The 27,012-nt window shown below is 45.9% G+C and overlaps 1 protein-coding gene across 1 annotated transcript; it reads right to left on the bottom strand.

The window, feature by feature from the left end:
• Nucleotides 1-83: 83 nt before the first annotated feature.
• On the bottom strand, nt 84-26,987 carry LOC115460460 (zinc finger protein 585A-like). Its single transcript, XM_030190220.1, has 4 exons — nt 26,951-26,987; nt 24,398-26,059; nt 9,195-10,328; nt 84-187 (listed from the first exon to the last, which is right to left on the bottom strand). The coding sequence occupies exons 1-4, from the start codon at nt 26,985-26,987 to the stop codon at nt 84-86; spliced, it is 2,937 nt and encodes a 978-aa protein (XP_030046080.1).
• Nucleotides 26,988-27,012: the final 25 nt, after the last annotated feature.

The raw sequence follows: 27,012 nt of genomic DNA, 5'->3' as shown, positions 1-27,012 counted from the left end.
CTCCAGAGGGCATGAATTCACCCCTTTCAAATCCAGGATGGGCCTGAAGGACCCTTCCTTCGGAACAGTACATGATGCCTATCTCAGTTGAAACTGGAACCACTGCCCTCAGGATGACCAAACTCTGTAGAGTCTCCTTGATTGCCTTCACCTTCTACTGGGTCAAACGGGGAGACCAGAAAGGCATCTGGCAGGGGGAGAGAAGAGAGACCTGGCTGCCAGGGTGTGACACCTCCAGGACAAAAGAGACCTATGTGGGCCTCTACTCCAGTCCAGCAGCAAAAAGGCCAAGCAACACTGAGAAGAAAATCTTTTTATTTATTTATTGGGGGGGGTTGGCATCCAACGTTCAGGAAAAAGGGAGAATCCCCTAGGTCCTAACCAAACCATGACTGCACTTCCACCGTCTGTTAGACACTAAGACCAGACTGTCTTTCAGGGGCCTGCACAGCTACTACTACTACTGCTTATCATTTCTATAGCGCTACTAGATGTACGCAGCGCTGTACACTTGAACATGAAGAGACAGTCCTTGCTCGACAGAGCTTACAATCTAATTAGGACAGACAAACAGGACAAATAAGGGATAAGGACAAAGAGTAGCAAGATTCCGGAATCCCAAGACTACTACTACTACTTATCATTTCTATAGCGCTACTAGACGTACGCAGCCCTGTACACTTGAACATGAAGAGACAGTCCCTGCTCGACAGAGCTTACAATCTAATTAGGTCAGACAAACAGGACAAATAAGAGAAGGGAATTACTAAGCTGGAGATGATAAAATAAGGGTACTGAACAAGTGAGTAAGGGTTAGGAGTTAAAAGCAGCATCAAAAAGGTGGGCTTTTAACCTAGATTTGAAGACGGCTACAGATGGAGCTTGATGTATTGGCTCAGGAACTCTATTCCAGGCATATGGTGCAGCAAGATAAAAGGAACGGAGTCTGGAGTTAGCGGTGGAGGAGAAGGGTGCAGATAAGAGATATTTACCCAGTGAACAGAGTTCCCGGGGAGGAATGTAGGGAGAGATGAGAGTGGAGAGGTACTGAGGAGCTGCAGAGTGAATGCACTTATAGGTCAATAAGAGGAGTTTGAACTGTATGCGGAAACGGATAGGAAGCCAGTGAAGTGACTTGAGGAGAGGGCTAATATGAGCATAACGACACTGGCGGAATATTAGTCGTGCAGCAGAATTATAAACAGATTGAAGAGGAGAGAGATGGCTAAGTGGGAGACCTGTGAGATAAAACCATCCCCTCGATATTCAGTGCTACTTAACCAGTCAGGCACAGCCACTGCCATATCAGCACAGCAATATTCAGCAGAAGATAACTAGTTATATCTCGAAGAATAATGCCAGTCAGCGCTAAACCAGCTATGTTAAGCGGTCAGAACAGGTCGCATAAATATCAGACCTATCTTTAACCTCTAAAAAGCTAACCGGTTAGTACCAATTACCAGCATGGTCCTCTAGGGTTAAATTAAAGTGAAATGCAGATGACCAAGATTTTATGGTTCTCGATGGATTTAACTAAAATCCCTTAGTCAACTGTCAACAAAGATGGCTCTCTGATTAAAGATGAAGGGACTTCTAGAGTCTTGGGAATTGATCCTAGACTCTTCCTTGATGATGGAACCACATATTAACAATCTAATTAGAAAAGCTTATTTAAATTAAAGCAACTACGCTTACTGAGATCGTATTTTTTAGACGATCATTTTAGAATTATTGTAATCAATAGAAATCAAACAAAATAAAACATGGAGAAGAAAATAAGACGATACCTTTTTTATTGGACATAACTTAATACATTTCTTGATTAGCTTTCGAAGGTTGCCCTTCTTCCTCAGATCGGAAATAAGCAAATATGCTAGCTGACAGTGTATATAAGTGAAAACCTTCAAGCATTACTATGACAGTCTGACAGGGTGGGAGGATGGGGGTGGGTCGGAGGTATGCATTATTGTACAATTCACAATTTTGTCATTACTGGTAATATATCAGTCTTTCATCTAAGTAACTTTCTAGGATCCAGACAATACAAAATTCAGCTGCTTGATTAATATTTCTGAAAACTCGGCTTGATCATGAGAGTCTTTTATTGAAATCATTGCATTGGTTTACCTGCTTTAAAGACTGGAAGATACGTTTTGTTAAGTCCTTCTGAGGCAGTATCGAAACAGGGGATCCCTCTGTCGGGGAAACAACGTGTACCTACAGCCCGAGTTTCAGATTTGAAGCCAGCGCTTTTCTTGGTTGGATGAAAGAAGTTGACCTTCTATCCAGTGGAAGAAGCTAAGTGACTGTATTTTTTTATATGTTTTTGCAGTGCATGATTCCAGTTTTTGTAAGAGAATTGTTATTGATTTAGAGATGGGAGTAACTAGCGAGGTAATTAAATTTGCTGATGACACAAAGTTATTCAAAGTCGTTAAATCGCGACAGGATTGTGAAAAATTACAAGAGGACCTTACGAGACTGGGAGACTGGGCGGCTAAATGGCAGATGATGTTTAATGTGAGCAAGTGCAAGGTGATGCATGTGGGAAAAAAGAACCCGAATTATAGCTACGTCATGCAAGGTTCCACGTTAGGAGTTACGGACCAAGAAAGGGATCTGGGTGTCGTCGTCGATAACACACTGAAACCTTCTGCTCAGTGTGCTGCTGCGGCTAAGAAAGCGAATAGAATGTTGGGTATTATTAGGAAAGGTATGGAAAACAGGTGTGAGGATGTTATAATGCCGTTGTATCGCTCCATGGTGCGACCGCACCTTGAGTATTGTGTTCAATTCTGGTCGCCGCATCTCAAGAAAGATATAGTAGAATTGGAAAAGGTGCAGCGAAGGGAGACTAAAATGATAGCGGGGATGGGACGACTTCCCTATGAAGAAATACTAAGGAGGCTAGGGCTACTCAGCCTGGAGAAGAGACGGCTGAGGGGAGACATGATAGAGGTATATAAAATAATGAGTGGAGTGGAACAGGTGGATGTGAAGCGTCTGTTCACACTTTCCAAAAATACTAGGACTAGGGGGCATGCGATGAAACTACAGTGTAGTAAATTTAAAACAAATCGGAGAAAAGTTTTCTTCACCCAACGCATAATTAAACTCTGGAATTCGTTGCCGGAGAAAGTGGTGAAGGTGGTTAGCTTAGTTTAAAAAGGGGTTGGACGGTTTCCTAAAGGACAAGTCCATAAACCGCTACTAAACGGACTTGGAAAAATCCAAAATTCCAGGAATAACATGTATAGAATGTTTGTACGTTTGGGAAGCTCGCCAGGTGCCCTTGGCCTGGATTGGCCGCTGTCGTGGACAGGATGCTGGGCTCGATGGACCTTTGGTCTTTTCCCAGTGTGGCATTACTTAGGTACTTATGACTTCATCATTGAATATAACAGGTCCTCCGTTTTTTTTTTTTTTGCTACAGTGTTTTTTTCGCCAGTAGTTTTTTTATGTTGTGGTTGTTTCTCGGAGGTTATATTGACACCTATGATGATGAGTCTGTTAAAGGGTCGACCGTGTCTGTAGACTCTTGAGGTTTCCTTTGTTTAAACTGATTTAATTGACTATAAGTTTGAACTCCTTTGTCTATAACGTAGTAGCGACAGTAATTTTTTGTGTAGTTTCTATATTTTTTGCTCTTGTTTTTCGGTTATTGGTTTACCTGTAAAATTTCGGGCTGTATTTATTTTATTTTTGTTACATTTGTACCCTGCACTTTCCCACTCATGGCAGGCTCAATGCGGCTTAGGTGGGGCAATGGAGGGTTAAGTGACTTGCCCAGAGTCACAAGGAGCTGCCTGTGCCTGAAGTGGGAATCAAACTCAGTTCCTCAGTTCCCCAGGACCAAAGTCCACCACCCTAACCACTAGGCCACTCCTCCACTGTTGCTACTATTTGAGATTCTACATGGAATGTTGCTATTCCACTAGCAACATTCCATATAGAAGTCGGCCCTTGCAGATCACCAATGTGGCCGCGCAGGCTTCTGCTTCTGTGAGTCTCGTCAGACTCACAGAAACAGAAGCCTGCGCAGCCTTCTACATGGAATGTTGCTAGTGGAATAGCAACATTCCATGTAGAATCCCCAATAGTAGCAACATTCCATGTAGAATCTCCAATAGTAGCAACAGAATCTCAATAGTAGCAACATTCCATGTAGAATCCCCAATAGTAGCAACATTCCATGTAGAATCTCCAATAGTAGCAACAGAATCTCCAATAGTAGCAACATTCCATGTAGAATCTCCAATAGTAGCAACATTCTATGTAGAATCTCCAATAGTGGGAATCGAACTCAGTTCCTCAGTTCCCCAGGACCAAAGTCCACCACCCTAACCACTAGGCCAGTCCTCCACTGTTGCTACTATTTGAGATTCTACATGGAATGTTGCTATTCCACTAGCGAAGTTGGCCCTTGCAGATCACCAATGTTGCCGCGCAGGCTTCTGCTTCTGTGAGTCTCGTCAGACTCACAGAAACAGAAGCCTGCGCAGCCTTCTACATGGAATGTTGCTAGTGGGATAGCAACATTCCATGTAGAATCCCCAATAGTAGCAACATTCCATGTAGAATCTCCAATAGTAGCAACAGAATCTCAATAGTAGCAACATTCCATGTAGAATCCCCAATAGTAGCAACATTCCATGTAGAATCTCCAATAGTAGCAACAGAATCTCAATAGTAGCAACATTCCATGTAGAATCTCCAATAGTGGGAATCGAACTCAGTTCCTCAGTTCCAAAGTCCACCACCCTAACCACTAGGCCACTCCTCCACTGTTGCTACTATTTGAGATTCTACATGGAATGTTGCTATTCCACTAGCAACATTCCATATAGAAGTCGGCCCTTGCAGATCACCAATGTGGCCGCGCAGGCTTCTGCTTCTGTGAGTCTGACGACTCACAGAAACAGAAGCCTGCGCAGCCTTCTACATGGAATGTTGCTAGTGGAATAGCAACATTCCATGTAGAATCTCCAGTAGTAGCAACATTCCAAGTAGAATCTCCAATAGTATCTATTTTATTTTTGTTACATTTGTACCCTGCGCTTTCCCACTCATGGCAGGCTCAATGCGGCTTACATGGGGCAATGGAGGGTTAAGTGACTTGCCCAGAGTCACAAGGAGCTGCCTGTGCCAGGAATCGAACTCAGTTCCTCAGCTCCCCATGACCAAAGTCCACCACCTTAACCACTAGGCCACTCCTCCACTTTGCTTAGTTTTCAAGTTTTGAATGGTTTTTGCCCAGAAAGTGGGTCTCAATTGGAAAATGTGTTAAATTCCAACAGGATTACTAGAAGCTGCAGGTCATTTACTACTTGAATTTGCATCAATTAAGAACATTCGGTTTAAAGCCGCATTTGACCGATCTGTTTTCTTTTTAGCTGTTTGCTACTGGAATAATCTCTCATGTGGAATGCATTCAATAAGGAATTATTTTATGTTCTGTAAAACTCTGAAAAGGTCTCTGTTTTCTAGGCCTATGGAGTTTTAAACCATAGTACTTAATAATCTATTTCTCTTCTTGATTTTATGTAATTCCTGATACTCTGTCATCAGTTCAGTGCCGTAACGAGGGTGCCTGACACCCGGGGCGGGTCGCCGCTGCACACCCCCCCCCCCCCGGGTGCAGAGCACGGCACACCCCCCCCTCCGGAGCGCACCCCCCCCCCGAAATGCACCCTCCCCCCTTAAACGCACCCTTACCTTGCAGCGGAGGGCAGGCGGGAGGGCCGATCCGCCCCAAGTGCACGTCACTGGGAGCTGCGTCGGCTCTGCTGCTTCCCTGCTTTCTCTGCCCCGGAACAGGAAGTAACCTGTTCCGGGACAGAAAGAGCAGGGAACCAGCGAGCCGACACCCCCCCAGCGGCGTGCACCCGGGGCAGACTGCCCCACCGCCCCCCCCTTCCTACGCCACTGCATCAGTTCTCTTTTCACTGTAATTTGATTGTAACTCGCCTTGAATCCATATCTGGAGAGTTGGCAGGAGATAAATCCTCGATAACGTAACATAACAAAAGCCCACATATTCAATACCGGTCACTCAGGGAAGGGAGGGCAAGAAGGGGGAAGAGGAAAAATGTAACAAAATATAGACACATAAAGACCATATGGCCTCTCCAGTCTGCCCATCCATACTGTCTACTCTCTCTATCACTCCCTGTACTGCTATAGATTTACAGCCTGTCTCACTGACACAGACTACTCAATAATTACTGTGGATTCGTATTAGGTAAAAGAGACCTTTATTAGAGGTGCTAAATTCTACAATGATTAAGATATTGTGAAGAGGAGGGCGAGGGGGTGGATAAAATGGGAGAGGAAGAAGTGAGGATGGTCAAGAGAAAAGGGAGACAGAACAGAGCCTTGCCCTTGTTACTTCCCCAGAGAGAGAATAGAAAAGGGTTTCTCCCCACAGGAAAATGGAGGGTGGAGAAAGACTACACTACCCAGCAGCCCCGGGGAAAACCCTGGTACAGAAACTATTTCCCCCAGCAGCCTCCAGGGGAGAACCTAGGCAAGGCTAGGGAGTTGTCTCCAGAGAGTAATCAAGAAAAGGGGGAACAGCTGAAAAGTGTGGGGGGGGGGGAGGATGAGGAACCCATGGAGTGGCAAGAGACTGAGGAGAGAGGGAAAGAGGAGAGCCTGGAGGAACCAATGGACATAGCAGCATGGGCTCAATCAGTAGGGAAAAAGCTGAAAAACCAAGTGACCTCTTGGTATGGCAGCTGAGCTGAACGGGGAAAGAAGGGTCATGCGGGAGGAGGGTCAGTGATATTGAAGGTGTGACCCAGAAAGGGGGGGACCCTTTGCATTTCCCCAGAGAGAGTTCAGGCTGTTCTTTTTTGAACTGTGGATTACGGAACTGTTCAGGGTAAAAAAGTGTGTTGTTTTGAGGTGGGATTATTGTTTCCCCCTGTGTGAACTGCTCCCAGCAAAAAGGAAGCTGTTTTTTTCTTTTGGAACGGTTTGCCAGTGCACCTGGAGAAGACAGTTAGCAGTGGTGTCTTTCTTTGTGTTTTTTTTTTGGACTGCAGCCTGCAGACGCTCTCCCCCCAGAGGGGGGAGGGGCGCACTGAACTGCAGGACTGTTTAAGGTGGAACAAACTGAGTTCTGGAAGCAGTGGAGTTTATGTTGCTTTCACCCTTGCGGTGCTTATGCCCTGAGAAGGGAGTACAGTGGGGCTGGGTTTTGGATTCCTGTTTTGTTTGGAATGGCTGAACTGTGAACTCCAAGGAAATAAAAACTTGCTGATTGTCTTTTGGAGCTTTGATTACCTGAAGTCCGGCCCGGTGGATTACAATGGGGCTATGAGGCTGGACGTGAATATTGGTCCCTAGCTGGAGTCTCCAAGGTAGAGCGGCACGGATCTTTCACAATATATAAAATGATTAGCTATATACACACAATGATTAGCTATAAAAACAATCATTACATCACTGGTCTCTACATCTAAGCAATGCTAAGAGTTCTTAGACCAGGAAAAGAAGCAATAATACATACAACATCACTGGTCCTTACATCATCCAGGCTCTTAACATCAGCTGGGGGGGGGACCAGGTTCACAGCGAGAGCCAGGAGCTTCTTTGACCAGGAACAGATCCTCTGCGCAGTGTGTCCACTCACAGATGAGCCCCCACTCTGCTGCAACAAGCCCCCCTTTTTATTAGGCTTAGAACTCATGTTCAGAGCTAAGGAAAATTACAGAATGCTTCTCTGTTTAGGTAAACAAGTCATACTGTGGGAATGTGGTCACGTTTTCAAAGCCCAGGTGGCCAGGCTGAATTCCGAAAACAAGCACCATCCTCCCCTTCACATACCAAATTAATTAGAGCTGTGTCTTATCTTCTGCATTCCAATTTATTTTCACACAATCAAAGTTAAACCATCATTTTTAAACAGAATTACTTCTAATCAACAATACAGACCCCGAGTGCACTGGTCGGTGAAAACAGAGTTGAAAAACAATCTTTAAAATTCACTTGTATTATACTCCCTTAGGGATCCTACGTACTTATCCCAAGCTCTCTTGAATTCAGATACTGTTTTCATCTCCACCACTTCCACCTGGAAGGCCGTTCCACAAATTCACCAACCTTTCTATGAAGAAGTATTTCCTCGGGTTTCCTTTCACTTCATCCTATGCCCCCTCATTCCAGAGCTCCCTTTCAATTGAAAGAGACTTATCTCCTGTGCATATATCGCACATAGATATTTAAATATCTTTATCATATCTCCCCTCTCCCGCTTTTCTTCCAAAGTATACTACTACTACTTAACATTTCTAAAGCCTATTGAGATCTTTAAAGTCTGTCCCCCTATGCTTTATGATGAAGACCATTGACCATTTTACTAGCCGTCCTCTGAACCGACTCCATCCTGTTTATATCTCTTTGATGGTTTGGTCTTCAGAATTGTACATAATATTTTATATGAGGTCTCACTAGAGTCTTATACAGGGGCATCATCACCTCCTTCTTCCTGCTGGCCGTTCCTCTCCCTATGCATCCAAACATCCTTCGAGCTTTTGCCGTTGTCTTTTCTACCTGTTTGGCCACCTTAAGGTCGTCACATACGATCGCACCTAAGTCCTGCTCCTCTTTCATGCAAAAAAGTTCTTCATCCCTTAAAGAGTATCGTTCCCTCAGGTTCTTGAGGCCCAAATGCATGACCCTCTTTAGCTTAACATTTAAGCTTCCAAATTCCAGACCGTTCCTCTAGCTTTCCCAAGTCCTTCCTCATGTTAACCACATGTGAAAATGGGACCAGGAAGGTAAGCAGAAGAAGTGGAGGGAGTAAGGACTGGTGGAAGAAAATAAAATCTAGCCATAGAGTGATGAAAACGCAGACAACAGAAATGGAGAAGAAACAAGAAACAGAAGGATCAGTGTCAGAGGCCTGGAAAAGGTTTCTCTTCAGTGTGACTTCTCAGGTGATTTTCTAGGTCTTCTTTTCTTGCAAAATTTTTATGGCATTCTGTGCATGGAAACTCTGTTTCTCTCTGTGTTCTTTGATGTTTAAGTAATTCCCAGTGTCCGACAAACTGTTTCCCACGTTCAGTATACTGAAAAAGTTTCACTCAGAGGGCTATGTCTCCTAAAAGGCTAGGGATCTCTGATGGGCCACTAGTTTTCAGGAAAAAAATCTAATTTCTCACGTTCAGCGCATTGAAATGGCATCTCACCTGTGTGGTTTTTCTTGTGAATTCTCAGAGAATCCTTCCGACTGAAACACTTTCCACACTCAGTACATTGAAAGGGTTTTTCTCCAGTGTGGATTCGAAAATGTTCCACCAGTCTTGATTTCAAAATGAAGCCTTTTCCACATTCAGTGCATTGAAATGATCTGCCACCTGTGTGGATTTTCTGGTGAGCTGTCAGGGAACTCTTCTGACTGAAACATTTCCCACATTCCGTACATGAAAAGCATTTTTCTCCAGTGTGGATTCTAAAATGCACCACTACCTTTGATTTACAAGGAAAGCCTTTTCCATATTCAGTGCATCGAAATGATCTGTCACCTGTGTGGATTCTCTTGTGAGTTGTCAGGGAATTTTTATGACTGAAGCATTTCCCACATTCAGTGCATTGAAATGGTCTCTCACCCGTGTGGATTTTCTGGTGATTTCTCAGAGAATCCTTCCGTCTGAAACACTTTCCACATTCAGTACACGGAAAGGGTTTTTCTCCAGTGTGGCTTCTAAAGTGTTCCTCCAGTAGCGATTTCAAAAAGAAGCCTTTTCCACATTCAGTGCACTGAAATGGTTTCTCGCCTGTGTGGATTTTCTGGTGTCTTCTCAGGTTACTAATATGACTGAAAGATCGACCACATTCAGTACACAGACAAGAGATCAAAGATGTTTCTGGGGTAATGTCTCCAGAGGCTGCTGTTTTCAGGTGTGCGGTTAGTGAATGCTTATAAGAAAAATGTCTTCCATATTCAGTGCATCGAAGAGACCTAGAAAGTCCTTCTAAGGGGTTGGTCTTCTCTGATCCATGAGATTTCCTCCGTTTCCCCACTCTGTGATGGAGGTCAGAGGTCATTTGCTCACTGCAATTTCTTTGGGCGTGTATCTCTGCTCTGGGGTGTCTCTGGTGCTCAGGGATGTTTGTTTGCTCCCTGTCACTTCCCTCACACTCGGTGACTCCATTCAGTGAGTCTCCTGCAGGGTCGCTCTGTGATTGCTGCCGATTTCTGCCAGATTCTCCCCTCTCTGTCCCTTGGGAAATACTGACACGTCTTGGGTGCAGTTTCCATTTTAAAGGATGTTCTTCTCTGTTTGTCTCCTTCGCTTCTTCCTCTGTCACCTCATTTTCTGCTGGATATAAAAACAGACATTACAAATTTTTTTTAAGTAATCAGACTTTATCCAGTGCCAGCCTGACTCTCCCCAAGCTTTCCTGCTTTCAGCCTCTTCTACCAGATCGACTTTCCTCCTCCTCCCCTCCCACCTCCATTTCTGCTGCTGTTTCACCCTCTGTCAGCCTCATGTTTAATGTAATTTGATGTTTATATCTTGCTTATAGAAAAACACGTTCAATGCAGTTTCAATATACAAGCGCAAAAGACCTTTGACAGCATTCATGAGCATAGCTAAGATAAAAACATAGTACAACATCTAAGCCCTTACCACAGACAGAGAAAAAAACAACCTAAAACCTTCCCAAATGAAACCTTTTCTATACAGGAGAAAGGAGTAGCAATCAAGAAGCGTAAATTGCTCAGAGAAAAGATAAACAAAAAAAATATTACAGGTGATTAAAATTGATACTTATCTGTTCCCTTCTCCACTACTGCCAACTCCAGACTTCGCGCCTTCTGTCTCGCTGCACCCTACGCCTGGAATAAACTTCCTGAGCCCCTACGTCTTGCCCCATCCTTGGCTACCTTTAAATCTAGACTGAAAGCCCACCTGTTTAACATTGCTTTTGACTCGTAACCACTCGCCTCCACCTACCCTCCTCTCCTCCTTCCTGTACACATTAATTGATTTGATTACTTTATTTTTTGTCTATTAGATTGTAAGCTCTTTGAGCAGGGACTGTCTTTCTTCTATGTTTGTGCAGCGCTGCGTACGCCTTGTAGCGCTATAGAAATGCTAAATAGTAGTAGTAGTAGATACTGAAAAGTGCTTTAATGCCATTAGTCTGCTGGAAATTCCTACACTCTCATACAAATGTGGAATTGTAAACTGGCCTCTTAAGATGTTGAAAAGCTGCAAGTATAAACAAGGAAACTTCTCCATGCCCACAAGGCCATTTATAAGAATCAGTATGTGCAAAGACTGTGCATTCCCAAAGCCAAAGGAGACACGAGACACGTAGAAATAGATTATATCTAACTAGTAAAAAAGGCCCGTTTCTGTTTTAAAGGAAATGGGCGCTAGCAAGGTTATATTCATTTTTTTTTTGTAACCAAACAGTTGTTAGAAAAGTGCTATAATGAGAAGAAATAACTGTGTAGTTTGTATAATGTTGAACATGGTCCATGAGCTGGACATGCGTGTCAGGCGCCTGTGTCATGGCAGCAGGAGTAAACAGTTGCTCCCTCCTTCCGGCAGCCCTTGCAGGACCACAGGGGTGGGCAGTGAGACAGAGTGTATGTGTGTGTGAGAGTGTGGGTGTGGGTGTGACAGTGACAGTAAGACACAGAGAGTGAAAGACTGTGTGTGTGTGTGTGAGAGAGAGTGTGTCTGTGTGTGACACTGAGCTACGGTGTGCCAGAGTATGTGTGTGTGTGTGTGTGTGTGTATCTGCATGACCCCCTCCTTCCGTCTGAGGTGCAGGTCCCCCCCCTTTCCGTTCGATGTTCCGCCCCCTTCCTGTGTGAGTGGCAATGTAAGGTAGCTCTGCATGACAGAGTATGCGTATGTGCATGTCTTTCCATGACCCCCTCCTTTTCCATCCAAGGTGCAGGCCCCCCCCCCTTTCCGTGAAAATTGCGTCCCCCCCTCCTTCCGTTCGTCGCATTTAACCTTAGCGATCATCCCATCAGGAGATAATAGCCAGTAGAGTTACAAGCTTTGGATTAGGATTCAAATCATCTTCCTTTTCATTTCAGAGCTGCTTGTCAGGCGCCTGTGTCATGGCAGCAGGAGTTAACAGTTGCTCAGGTGTGAGCCAACGTAGACAGTGCAATCCCAGCTGCAATCTGGCTTTTCGTTCCTTCTTATCTGTTGTGTCAGTGGTGGTTGGGGAGGGCGTTCGGTGAGCGCGGCAGATTCGGGAGGGCTGCAGTCTCGTCAGCTGCGAGGTTTTTGAGGGTGGTTGGTGAGCGCAGCATGTTCGGGAGGGCGGCAGCCAGTCTCGAGGCTTTCTTTTTTTGTGGGCGTGCCAGTTCGTGCGATTCGATCAGCTGTGTGTTTTTTTTGAGGGCGGTTGGTGAGCATGGCAGGTTCGGGAGGGCGGCAGCCAGTCACGAGGCTTTTTTTTTATGGGCGTGCCAGTTCATGGGATTCGATCAGCTGTGTGGTTTTTTTTCTCTCACCCGGGATCACGTCATAATGCAGCCACTGACGTCATTCTGATCTACGGAGCCTAGCAGACCAACTCCGAGGGAGCCACGGTCCCAGGCAAAACAGAACATTGGAGGTGAGAATTATTATATAGGAAGAGCTACCGTCATAGACTTTCAGGCCTATTTACACAGAAAGGACACAGATATTTTGTTTATGTGAAGAGATCCATGTGAAAACTGTCAACGTGGAGGACCAGCATCATTTTTTTTTTTGGAACAGCAGGATTGCACGGGTAGATGCGTGTTCACAATGCAGATAACAGTGTGACTTGGAGCAGCACACCGTATGCACGTGTGAAATTCAACAGCTACTGTGGACATTTGCACATATCAGCACTGTTATTTTGGTATGTTACATGTGCAGTTCCTCATGTAAAGACACTTGGGTGCTATTTACAAATCCCATTTCTGTATCCATTTCAGATACACTTGAATTTATGAATGGTTCTTGGATGGCTGGATAAGGGAGGGGAAGGAAAGATGGAGGGGGAGATGCTAGACCACGTTTGGGGGGAGGGAGGGGATATGGAGAAGGCGGAAGGCAGAACTGGGAAAGGCAGACAAGGAGGCTGATTCTGGTAGATATTAGGGTAAGAGAAGGGGGCATCATGTTACAAAAAGGGTGTGATTCTGGGAAGAAGGGGTCTGAGGCAGGCAAGTGACATTTGTATAGTGCTACTAGATGTAGCAGCACTGTGAACTAAACACGTAGGAGATTGTTAAGCAGGGAATGAGCTTACTCTAATCAAAGACAGACAAACATAGAAACCACCAGTGCAACAAAGCCCGTTTAGTCAAAAATGAAATGGGCCCTTGGAAGGCTCTTGTCTAAGCGATTTCTCCTCTTTCCCCTGCCCTCCCCTCCATGTCCAGCGATTCTTCCCTCCCCTCCATTTCCAGCAATCCTCCTCTACTACTACTACTACTTAACATTTCTAGAGCGCTACTAGGGTTACGCAGCGCTGTACAAAATAAACAAAAAGGACGGTCCCTGCTCAAAGGAGCTTACAATCTAAAGAACGAAATGTCAAGTTGGGGCAGTCTAGATTTCTTGGGTAGAGGTGTAGAGGTTAGGTGCCGAAGGCGACCTTGAAGAGGTGGGCTTTAAGCAGAGATTTGAAGATGGGCAGGGAGGGGGCCTGGCGTATGGGCTCGGGGAGTTTGTTCCATGGGTGAGGCGAGGCAGAAAGGGCGGAGCCTGGAGTTGGCGGTGGTGGAGAAGGGTACTGAAAGGAGGGATTTGTCTTGAGAGCGGAGGTTACGGGTAGGAACATAAGGGGAGATGAGGGTTGAGAGGTAAGGAGGGGCTGCAGATCGAGTACATTTGTAGGTTAGTAGCAGAAGATTGAATTGAATGCGGTAACTGATCGGAAGCCAATGAAGTGACTTGAGGAGAGGGGTGATATGAGTGTATCGGTTCAGGCGGAAGATAAGACGTGCAGCAGAGTTCTGAACGGACTGAAGGGGGGATAGGTGGCTAAGTGGGAGACCAGTGAGGAGTAGGTTGCAGTAGTCAAGGCGAGAGGTAACGAGAGAGTGGATGAGAGTTCGGGTGGTGTGCTCAGAGAGGAAAGGGCGGATTTTGCTGATGTTATAGAGGAAGAAGCAATCAAGCGGAGAACTCGAACGCCCCACGGGAAAACACAGAAATAGGTAAAAAGTGGGATGTTTGACCATGGAAATACAAATCCTGGAGACAATATCATAAAAACTTCTTTACTGAAAAAAAGACTCGACACAACTGTTGTGTTTCGGCCTACAGGCCTGCATCAGGAGTCTATAAAAACATAAATCAAATAAATCTTTCAAACAAATACTTATACAGAATCAAATAATTAAATAAAACATTCAAATAAGTAATAAATATACAATAAGAGGTCAACATATAATAAAATACAACAATAAAAAAATTGATAATAAATAATGATGAACGTAAAGTCTCTAAGTGACGTATATACAGTATATATAGGTTTCCATATAATGCCTCATGGATATTTTATCTATTGTCCTTCATATATGCATGTATTTTAAGATAGTATGATCTATTTTTACATGTTTTTAATGTTTAGTCCTTCCTATAATTAGTCCCTCTTACAATTATTTATTTATTTATATGACCATTTTGTGTAATATTTTGGTGATATTATAACATCCCACATATGCATAATCTGTGTATACGTCACTCAGAGACTTTACGTTCATCATTATTTATTATCAATTTTTTTTCAATAAAGAAGTTTTTATGATATTGTCTCCAGGATTTGTATTTCCGTGGTCAAACATCCCACTTTTTACCTATAGAGGAAGAAGCGACAGGTCTTGGCTATCTGCTGGATATGCGCAGAGAAGGAGAGGGAGGAGTCGAAGATGACACCGAGGTTGCGGGCAGAAGAGACGGGGACGATGAGGGTGTTATCAACCGAAATAGAGAGTGGAGGTAGAGGAGAAGTGGGTTTGGGTGGGAAGACAAGAAGTTCGGTCTTGGCCATGTTCAGTTTCAGGTGGCGGTTGGACATCCAGGCAGCAATGTCGGATAAGCAGGCCGATACTTTGGCCTGGGTGTCTGCAGTGATGTTAGGTGTGGAGAGATAAAGCTGGGTGTCGTCAGCATAGAGATGATACTGGAAGCCATGAGACGAGATCAGGGAGCCCAGGGAAGAGGTGTAGATAGAGAAAAGAAGGGGTCCAAGGACAGAACCCTGAGGGACTTCAACAGAGAGCAGGATAGGGGTGGAGGAAGAACCATGAGAGTGTACTCTGAAGGTACGATGGGAGAGATAAGAGGAGAACCAGGAGAGGACAGAGCCCTGGAACCCAAAAGAGGACAGTGTGTCAAGAAGTAAGTTGTGATTGACAGTGACAAAAGCGGCGGATAGGTCGAGGAGAATGAGGATGGAGTAATGACCTTTGGATTTAGCAAGGAACAGGTCATTACAGACTTTGGATAGTGCCGTTTCTGTCGAGTGAAGTGGGCGAAAGCCAGATTGAAGCGGATCGAGGATGGTATGAGAGGCGAGAAAATCAATGCAACGGCTGTGAATGGCGCGTTCAAGTATTTTGGAGAGGAAGGGTAGGAGGGAGATGGGGTGGTAGTTGGAGGGACAGGTAGGGTCACGTGAAGGTTTTTTGAGGAGAGGTGTGACAACAGCATGCTTGAAGGTGTCAGGGACAGTTGCAGTGGAGAGAGAAAGGTTGAGGATATGACAGATGGCGGGGTGATAGTAGGAGAGATGGTGATAAGTAAGTTGGTGGGGATGGGGTCTGAGGAACAGGTGGTGCATTTCGAGGAGGAGAGAAGATGGGTGGTTTCCTCTTCGGTGATATCAGGAAAAGAGGAGAAGGAGGCCTGGGTTGATTGGATGAGGGAGTGGGTGATAGGATGAAGAGGAGGAGAAGGTTTAGTGGTGAATTCGAGGTTGATCTTCTGGACCTTGTCGCGGAAGTAGTCAGCCAGTGATTGAGGAGAGAGTGAGGGGGGGTGGGAGCGGAAGGCACTTTGAGGAGGGAGTTGAGGGTGGCGAAGAGACGACGAGCGGTAGAGCTGAGGGAATTAGTCAAATGAGTGTAGTAATCCTGTTTGGCGAGGAATAGGGAGGACTGGAAGGATGATAGCATGAATTTGTAGTGAATGAAGTCAGCATGGGTGCGAGATTTCCTCCATAGGTGTTCAGCTGATCGGGAGCAGGAGCGAAGGTAACGGGTGCAGGGGTTAAGCCAGGGCTAGGGATTAGTGCGCCTTGTGGGACGGGAAACAGACGGTGCAAGGGTGTCTAGGGCGTAGAAGAGAGTGGCATTGTAATTGGAAACAGCCTTGTCGACAAACTCGGAGGACGTGATGGACAGGAGGAGATCAGAGATAGTAGCGGATAAGGTGGGGGGGTCAACAGCCTGGAGATTCCTGGAGGTAGTGGTTAGTGTTGGGCGGGACTGAGAGGGAAGGTGATGAAGTGTGAATGTGATCAGGTGATGGTCAGAAATGGGAAGAGCAGAGACGCAGAGATTAGAGGGCGAGCAGGTAGAAGAGAGGACGAGATCAAGACAGTGACCAGATTTGTGAGTAGGGGTGGTGAAGCTCAGTTGGAGGTTGAAGGAGGAGGTTAGGGTGAGGAATTGAGAAGCGTATGAGTCGGATGGGTTATCAGTATGTATGTTGAAGTCACCAAGAATGAGGGATGGGGATGAGGGCTCAAGAAAAACGGAGAGCCAGGCATCGAAGTCAGTGAGGAAGGAAGGGAGGGACTTATCAGGGGGGGCGGTAGATGACTGCAACTCGGAGTGGCAGCGGGTAGAATAGACGGATGGAATGGACTTCGAAGGATGAGAAGCAGTGAGACTGTGGAAGGAGGAGGGGTTGAAAATTGCAGGAGTCCGAAAGTAGTAGGCCAACGCCGCCACCGCGGCTAACTGTGCAGGGCGAATGGGAGAAAAGGTAGCCTCCGTGGCAAAGGGCTGCGACTGAGGCAGTGTCGTCGGGGGTGAGCCAGGTTTCGGTTAGGGCAAGCAGATGGAGGGAATGGGAGATGAAGAGATCATGGGTGAAGGTAAGTTTGTTGCAGATTGAGTGGGCATTCCACAGGGCACACGAGGAGGGGAGGGAGGAAGGGGGGAGGAGGGGAATGGAGATGAGATTGGAGATATCGCGGGAACGTTTGCATAGATGAGACGAGGACATGTGTAGAGGACCTGGGTTGGGATTGATGTCTCCCGCGGATAGCAGGAGAAGGAGCAAGAGAGAGCGGAGAAGGGTGGGGGAGGTAGGGCGACGAAGGCGCCGAAGGCGGGATGCGCTGAGGAGGTATGGGGAAGGGTTCATGGCAGGAAGGAGGTGTTGGAGGTTAAGAGCTAGGAAGGAGGAGGAGGACAGTAGGGATGGTGAGGTGGTGGGGGATAGGGGTAGGTAGGGTATTGCAGTAGTGAGCAGGACGGGGGGGGGATGGGTAGCGAGTTCGTGTGGTAGACAGCGGAGGGAAGGGGAAGAGATTGGGGATGGATAGGGCGAGGAATAGAATGTGAATGGGGGCCATAGGTAGTGAGCGGTAGGGAGTGAGTGAGCAGGCAAGTTGGACGAGCTGGAACTAGCTGGATCAGGCGGGCTGGTACAAGTTCGATCAAACAGGCTGGAACAGCTGGAGCAGGCAGGGAGAGGCTGATCAGGCGGGCCGGAACAAGCTGGTGTAGATGGACTGGAACGAGCAGGAGAAGCTGGATCAGGTGGGGTGGAGCAAGCTGGTGCAGATGGACTGGAACGAGCAAGGGGGAGCTGGAGAAGCTGGATCAGGCTGATTGGAGCAAGCAGGATTAGGCGGGCTGGAACAGCAGGAGCAGATGGCTGCCCTCCCCTCCATGTCCCGCAACTCTGGCCTCCCCTTCATGTCCAGTGATTCTCTTCTTCCCTGCCCTCCCCTCCATATCCCAGGATTCTAGCCTCCCCTCCATGTCCAGCGATTGTCCTGTGCCCTCCCATCCGTGTCCCGCCATTCTGCCCTCCCCAGCGATTCTCCTCTGCCCTGCCCTCCCATCCGTGTCCCGCGATTCTCTCCTCTCCTCCCATCTCATCCATGTCCATCGATTCTCCTCTGCCCTGCGATTCTGTCCTCCCCTCCATCTAAGTGGCAGCAGGCAGGCTGGGCTTGCGTGGCCTCCAGCGTTCTCTCTCAGTGTCTCACCCTCCTCTGATGTCATTTCGTCTCTACGCGAGGGCGGGACAATAAGGCGTGGATGCTGTTTAAAAACACCATCCTGGAGGTTCAGGACAAATATATTCCACGTATTAGAAAAAAGGGAAAAAAGACTAAACGTCAGCCGGCGTGGCTAAACAGTAAGATAAAGGAAATCATTAGAGCCAAAAAACAATCCTTCAGAAAGTGGAGAAGAGAACCAACTGAAAGTAACAGGATAGATCATAAGGAATGCCAAGCCAAATGCAAAGCGGAGATAAGGAGGGCAAAAAAGGACTTTGAGAAGAAATTAGCGTTGGAAGCAAAAATACATAGTAAAAATTTTTTTAGATACATTAAAAGCAGGAAACCGGCCAAAGAGTCGGTTGGGCCGCTGGACGAAAATGGTGTTAAAGGGGCGATCAAGGAGGACAAAGCCGTAGCGGAGAAATTAAATGAATTCTTTGCTTCGGTCTTCACCGAGGAGGATTTGGGGGGGACACCGGTGCCGGAAAGAATATTTGAAGCGGGGGAGTCGGAGAAACTAAACAAATTCTCTGTAACCTTGGAGGATGTAATGGGTCAGTTCAGCAAGCTGAAGAGTAGTAAATCACCGGGACCTGATGGTATTCATCCCAGAGTATTAATAGAACTAAAAAATGAACTTGCGGAGCTACTGTTAGAAATATGCAATCTGTCCCTAAAATCGAGTGTAGTACCGGAAGACTGGAGGGTAGCCAATGTTACTCCGATTTTTAAGAAGGGTTCCAGAGGAGATCCGGGAAATTATAGACCGGTGAGTCTGACGTCGGTGCCGGGCAAGATGGTGGAGGCTATTAAGAATAAAATTGCAGAGCATATACAAAAACATGGACTGATGAGACAAAGTCAGCACGGATTTAGTGAAGGGAAGTCTTGCCTCACCAATCTAATGCATTTTTTTGAGGGGGTAAGCAAACATGTGGACAATGGGGAGCCGGTTGATATTGTATATCTGGATTTTCAGAAGGCATTTGACAAAGTGCCGCACGAAAGACTCCTGAAGAAATTGCAGAGTCATGGAATCGGAGGTAGGGTATTATTATGGATTAAGAACTGGTTGAAAGATAGGAAGCAGAGAGTAGGATTGCGTGGCCAGTATTCTCAGTGGAGGAGGGTAGTTAGTGGGGTCCCGCAGGGGTCTGTGCTGGGTCCGTTGCTTTTTAATGTATTTATAAATGACCTAGAGATGGGAATAACTAGTGAGGTAATTAAATTCGCCGATGACACAAAATTATTCAGGGTCGTCAAGTCACAGGAGGAATGTGAACGATTACAGGAGGACCTTGCGAGACTGGGAGAATGGGCGTGCAAGTGGCAGATGAAGTTCAATGTTGACAAGTGCAAAGTGATGCATGTGGGTAAGAGGAACCCGAATTATAGCTACGTCTTGCAAGGTTCCACGTTAGGAGTTACGGATCAAGAAAGGGATCTGGGTGTCGTCGTCGATGATACGCTGAAACCTTCTGCTCAGTGTGCTGCTGCGGCTAGGAAAGCGAATAGAATGTTGGGTGTTATTAGGAAGGGTATGGAGTCCAGGTGTGCGGATGTTATAATGCCGTTGTATCGCTCCATGGTGCGACCGCACCTGGAGTATTGTGTTCAGTACTGGTCTCCGTATCTCAAAAAAGATATAGTAGAATTGGAAAAGGTACAGCGAAGGGCGACGAAAATGATAGTGGGGATGGGACGACTTTCCTATGAAGAGAGGCTGAGAAGGCTAGGGCTTTTCAGCTTGGAGAAGAGACGGCTGAGGGGAGATATGATAGAAGTGTATAAAATAATGAGTGGAATGGATCGGGTGGATGTGAAGCGACTGTTCACGCTATCCAAAAATACTAGGACTAGAGGGCATGAGTTGAAGCTACAGTGTGGTAAATTTAAAACGAATCGGAGAAAATTTTTCTTCACCCAACGTGTAATTAGACTCTGGAATTCGTTGCCGGAGAACGTGATACGGGCGGTTAGCTTGACGGAGTTTAAAAAGGGGTTAGATAGATTCCTAAAGGACAAGTCCATAGACCGCTATTAAATGGACTTGGAAAAATTCCGCATTTTTAGGTATAACTTGTCTGGAATGTTTTTACGTTTGGGGAGCGTGCCAGGTGCCCTTGACCTGGATTGGCCACTGTCGGTGACAGGATGCTGGGCTAGATGGACCTTTGGTCTTTCCCAGTATGGCACTACTTATCTACTTATGTACTTATGTACTAAGGGAACGCTGGAGGTGAGTTGACGTCACCAACATGTTATGAACCCAGACAGCCAGCCAGAGAACCTTGAGGTACAAATTGTTATATAGATGACAGCAGATAAAGGCCAAATGGCCCATCCAGTCTGCCCATCCTCTGTAACCCCCAACTCTTCCTTTTCGTAACAGATCCCACGTACTTATCCCATGCAGTTCAAAATTCTAACACAGTCCTCGACTCCACAATCTCCACTGGGAGGCCATTCCACGCTTCCACCACCCTTTCCATGAAATAATACTTTCTTAGATTACTCCTAAGCCTATTCCCTCTTAACTTCGTCATATGCCCCCACGTTCCAGAGCTTTCCTTCATTTGAAAAAGGTTCACTTCCTGTACATTAATGCCCTTGAGATATTTAAGCGTTTCTATCATGTCTCCTCTCTCCCTCCTCTCTTCCAGCGTATACATGTTGAGGTACCTAAGCCTGTCCCTGTAATTTTTGTGTTCAAGACCGCTTACCAATTTGGTAGCTGCCCTCTGGACCGACTCCATCCTGTTTATATCTTTTCATAGGTGCAGTCTCCAGAACTGCACACAGTACTCTAAATGGGGTCTCACCAGAGACTTATACAAGGGCACCATCACCTCTTTTTTCCTGCTGGTCATCCCTCTTTTTATGCACCCCAGCATCCTTCTGGCTTTGACCAGAGCAGGTGGCACTTAACACAAGAACATAAGCATCGTCATACTGGGTAGACTGACGGTTCATCAAACCTAGTATCTTGTTTCCAACAGTGGCCAATCTAGCGCCAAGTACCTGGCAAGCTCCCAAGAGCTTATCCTAGAATTGAACAGAGGATTTTCTCAAATCCATCTCTTTTAATTCTGCTATATCCTTTTTGAGATGCTGTGACCAGAATTACACACAATATTCAAGGTGCGGTTGCACTATGAAAAACTGCAGTGAATGAGAACCTATACGGAGACTGACCTTGAAACAGCCATCGGCGAAACACGAATTCATGTCATCCAGCAGATAGCCAAGACCTGTCGCTTCTTCCTCTATAACATCAGCAAAATTCGCCCCTTCCTCTCCGAGCACACCACCCAAACTCTCGTCCACTCTCTCATTACCTCTCGTCTTGACTACTGCAACCTACTCCTGACCGGCCTCCCACGTAGCCATCTACTCCCCCTTCAGTCCATCCAGAACTCTGCCGCACGTCTTATCTTCCGCCTTAACCGATACACTCATATCACCCCTCTCCTCAAGTCACTTCACTGGCTCCCAATCAGATACTGCATACAGTTCAAGCTTCTCTTACTCACCTACAAATGCACTCGATCTGCGGCCCCTCCGTACCTCTCTACCCTCATCTCCCCTTACGTCCCTACCCGTAACCTCCGCTCTCAAGACAAATCCCTCCTTTCAGTACCCTTCTCCACCACCTCCAACTCCAGGCTCCGTCCCTTCTGTCTCGCCTCACCCCATGCCTGGAACAAACTCCCTGAGCCCATACGCCGTGCCCCCTCCCTACCCATCTTCAAATCAATGCTCAAAGCCCACCTCTTCAATGTCGCCTTCGGCACCTAATCACTACACCTCTTCTCAGAAAACTTATCTACCCCAACTTGACATTTCGTCCTTTAGATTGTAAGCTCTTCCGAGAAGGGACCGTCCTTATTGTTAATTTGTACAGCGCTGCGTAACCCTAGTAGCGCTCTAGAAATGTTAAGTAGTAGTAGTAGTAGTGGTTTGATGTGTCTCCTATGATTTTACTTGCATCCCATAATTAAGGATTTAAGAAGTAAAGATAAGTACTTGAAATATATTACACTAGTAACGAAGGCCCGTTTCAAATCGCAATGAAACGGGCGCTAGCAAGGCTCCCCTCCATCCCTTTGTGTCTCCGTGTGTCGCCGGCCCCCCTGCAGCCTCCGTGCGAATGTGCTGTGACCCTGGCCCTTTTGGCACACCCCCCAGCGTCCGTGACCGTTCCCTTCCCCCCCGATGTGTGTGTTGCTAGTGCACCCCCTTCCACCCCCACCGATGTCGTCGCTGCCGGCGCTCCCCCCTCTCCGAAGGCCCCCCCCACCCCACTGACCTGCCGAAACAGAAGATTTCAGCGTCATGTGAATGCCCCTGCAGTAGGAACCGATAGAGTAATGTGTGCTCCGCCCTCGACGTCATCGCGTTTTGACGCGAGGGCGGAGCAGAGCTACAGTGCAGTACAACGTTGGAGCTGAGAATGTGCTCCGCCCTCAACGTCATAACGTTTGACGCGAGGGCGGGGCCCACAGACTGTGATTTTGTGTGGCTTCAGAGCTTCGAACTTTCGAACCTGGCTTCAGTGACATCAGTGAAAATAGAACGTTGAGGGTGAGTTTTATATATATAGATATTGGGAAGAAAATGAAAAAAATATATAGACAAAGGATCAATGACGACTACATGGTCATCCTTATTCTTGCTTGGCTCAAATAATTTAGCCTAATGGTTGAAGCATGCGTATATGACGGATCCAACAGTAATTCTTTATTGGAGAGAAATATTTATTGGAGCTTTCTTCCAAAGTATACATATTGAGATCTATAAGTCTGTCACCATATGACCTATAGTCAAGACCACTTACCATTTTAATAACTGCACTCCGGAATGACTCTATCTAGTTTATACCTTTTTGAAGGTGTGGTCTCTAAAATTGTACACGATATTCTAAATGAAGTCTCACTAGAGTCTTATACAGGGGCATCATTTCCTCCTTTTTCCTACTGGCCATTCCTCTCCTTATGCATCCAAGCAGCCTTCTAACTTTCACCGTCGCCTTTTCTACCTGTCTGGCCATTTTAAGATCATCACATACGATCATACCCAAGCCCCGCTCCTCTTTCATGCACAAAACTTCTTCACCCTCCCCCCCACCCCCCCAAACTGAACCCACCATCCCCTAGGGATCTTGCAGCTCAAATGCATGACTTCGCATTTTTTAGCATTAAATCCCAGATCATTCCTCTAGCTTCGCTAACTTCTTCCTCAAGTTATCCACATGTGAAACTGGGATGACTAGGAAGGTAAGCAGAAGAAGCAGAAGGACTGGTGGAAGAAGGAGAAATAAAATCTAGCTATAGGGTGATAAAATGGTACGTAAGAGAAACGGAGGAAAAACAAACAGAAGGATCAGCATCGGAGACAGGTGCATAGAAAAGGTTTCTCACCTGTGTTACTTCTCAGGTGATTTTCTTGGCCTTCCTTTCTTGCAAATTTTTTATGGCATTCTGTGCGTGGAACCGATATACTCATATCACCCCTCTCCTCAAGTCACTTCACTGGCTTCCGATCAGATACCGCATCCAATTCAAGCTTCTCCTCCTTACTTACAAATGCACCCGGTCTGCTGCTCCTCACTACCTCTCTACCCTCATCTCCCCCTACGTTCCTGCCCGTAACCTCCGCTCACACGACAAATCGCTCCTCTCAGTACCCTTCTCCACCACTGCCAACTCCAGGCTCCGCTCATTTTGCCTTGCCTCACCCTATGCCTGGAACAGTCTTCCTGAATCCCTACGCCAAGCCCCCTCCCTACCCATCTTCAAATCCTTGCTTAAAGCTCACCTCTTCAATGCTGCTTTCGGAACCTAACCTTCGAACACATAGGTTGCCCCAATCTGTCTGACCTTTCAGATTAACTGTGCATTTGTCTTTTAGATTGTAAGCTCTTCGAGCAGGGACTGTCTTTCCATGTTAAATTGTACAGCGCTGCGTAACCCTAGTAGCGCTTTAGAAATGTTAAGTAGTAGTAGTAGTAGAAACTCTCTCTCTCCAATGCAGGTTCTTTTATGTCTAACTAATTCTGTGTGTCCAACAAACTGCTTCCAACATTCAGGATACAGAAAGGGTTTCTCTGACAGGCCAATGTCTCCCAACACTAGTTTTCAGAATTTTTTTTTAAAATCTAGTTTCTCACATTGAAATGGCATCTTACCTGTGTGTTTTTTCTGGTGATTTCTCAGAGAATCCTTCTGACTGAAACACTTTCCACATTCGTTACATGAAAAGTGTTTTTCTCCAGTGTGGATTCTAAAATGTTTCATCAGTCTTGATTTCAAAGCAAAGCTCTTTCCACATTCAGTACATTGAAATGGTCTCTCACCCGTGTGGATTTTCTGGTGAGTTGTCAGGGAATGCTTCTGACTGAAACACTTCCCACATTTGGTACATGAAAAACGTTTTTCTCCAGTGTGGATTCTAAAATGTTCCATTAGTTTTGATTTCGAAATAAAACCTTTTCCACATTCAGTACATTGGAATGATCTTTCACCTGTGTGGATTTTCTGGTGCATTTGCAGGGAATCCTTCCGACTGAAACATTTTCCACATTCGGTACATTGAAATGGCATCTCACCCGTGTGAAGTTTCTGGTGTGCTTTCAGGGAATTCTTCAGAGTGAAACATTTTCCACATTCAGTACATTGAAATGGTCTCTCACCCGTGTAGATTTTCTGGTGAGTTATCAGGGAATGCTTCTGACTGAAACACTTCCCACATTTGGTACATGAAAAACGTTTTTCTCCAGTGTGGATTCTAAAATGTTCCATTAGTTTTGATTTCGAAAGAAAACCTTTTCCACATTCAGTACATTGAAATGATCTTTCACCTGTGTGGATTTTCTGGTGCATTTGCAGGGAATCCTTCCGACTGAAACATTTTCCACATTCAGTACATTGAAATGGCATCTCACCCGTGTGAAGTTTCTGGTGCACTTTCAGGGAATTCTTCCGAGTGAAACATTTTCCACATTCAGTACATTGAAATGGCATCTCACTTGTGTGAAGTTTCTGGTGCATTTTTAGGGTATACTTCTGACTGAAACATTTCCCACATTCAGTACATTGAAATGGCATCTCATCCGTGTGAAGTTTCTGGTGCATTTCCAGGGTATCCCTTTGATTGAAACATTTACCACATTCAGTACATGGAAAATGTTTTTCTCCAGTGTGGATTCTAGAATGTTCTACCAGTTCTGATTTCCAAAGAAAGCCTTTTCCACATTCAGTGCATTTAAATGGTCTCTCACCTGTGTGGATTTTCAGATGTGTTCTTAGGGAAAGGTTATTATTGAAACATTTACCACATTCAGCACATGAAAAAGAGACCAAAGAGCTTTCAGGGGTAACGTCTCCAGATGTTGTTGCTGCTGCTGTGTGTGTTTTCAGGTGACCTGTGAGTGAATCCTTAGACAGGAAGCCTCTTCCACATTCAGTGCATTCATGAGACCTAGAAAACCCTTCTAAGGGGTCTGTCCTCTCTGTTCCAAGAGATTCCCTCCGTTTCCCCTCTCTGTGATGGAAGTTAGAGGTCGTTTGCTCACTGTTATTATTTCGGGAGGGTATGTCTGCTCTCGGGTGTCTCTGGTGCTCAGGGATGTTTGTGAGCTCCCTGTCACTTCTTTCACACTCAGTGACTCCATCAGGTGAGTCTCCTGCACGGTCTCTCTGCTTCCTCTGTGATTCCTGCCGACTTCTGCCAGATTCTCCCCTCTCTGTCCCTTGGGAAATACTGACACGTCTTGGGCGCAGTTTCCATTTTAAAGGACGTCCTTCTCTATTTGTCTCCTTCACTTCTTCCTCTGTCACCTGATTTTCTGCTGGATATAAAAAGAGGCATTAAATATATTTTTTAGTAATCACAAATCTTTATCCAGTGCCAACCTGACTCTCCCCAAGCTGCCCTGCCTTCAGCGCTGACCTGACTTTCCTAAATCCCGCTTTCAGCCTCTTCTACCAGATCAACTCTCCCCACCCACTCCGTTTCTGCTGTTGTTTCACCCTCTGTCAGCCTCATGTTTAATTTCATTTGACGTTTATATCTTGCTTCCAGAAAAGCTTTTCGAATGCAGTTTCAATATACAAACACAAAACACTTTGACAGCACTCACGAGTATAGATTACATAAAAACATTACACTACTTCTAGAGCCCTTCCCACAGACAGAGACAAAAAAAAAAACCAACTAAAATCTTCCCAGATATAAGCCCAGGCAAAACCTTTTCTATACAGGAGAAAGGAGTAGTAATCAATTATAAATTACTGAAAGAAAAGTATAAAATATTACAGGTGATTAAAACTGATACTGAAAAGGCTTACGAATGTGGGGTCAACTGTTTGATGGGGAGAAATTACTGTCGTACACTGAGGCCCGTGAGAAGTTCCCGATAGTGGGGTCAGACCAATATGCCTATCTTCAATTAGCCTCTTTTCTTAAGACAAGGGCAGTTCGGGAGGTAATGGCCAGGGAACAAACAGCACTAGAAACCATCTGTGAAGGCCCACCTAAGACAAGTGGGTTGGTATCGCGCCTCTACCACATTATCAACAGGCAATCCCCGACATATATACTTCACAGGAAGAGTTGGCAGAGGGAGCTGGGCATGGAGTTGGAGGAGGCAGGGTGGGAAAAATTGGAGCGGGCTGTGATGGGAGTGTCGTCTCATGTGCCCTTTAAGGAGAATGCGGTGAAGGTGTTGTACCGTTGGTACCTGACGCCCGAACGTCTTCAGCGTATTTATCCCGCATTGACGGGGCTGTGCTGGAGGGGATG

This window comes from Microcaecilia unicolor, chromosome 1 (assembly GCF_901765095.1).
Source record: "Microcaecilia unicolor chromosome 1, aMicUni1.1, whole genome shotgun sequence".
In the NCBI taxonomy this organism is placed as follows: Eukaryota; Metazoa; Chordata; class Amphibia; order Gymnophiona; family Siphonopidae; genus Microcaecilia; species Microcaecilia unicolor.
The sequence above is the reverse complement of the archived record's forward strand: the minus strand, read 5'-3'. Positions and strand labels throughout refer to the sequence as shown.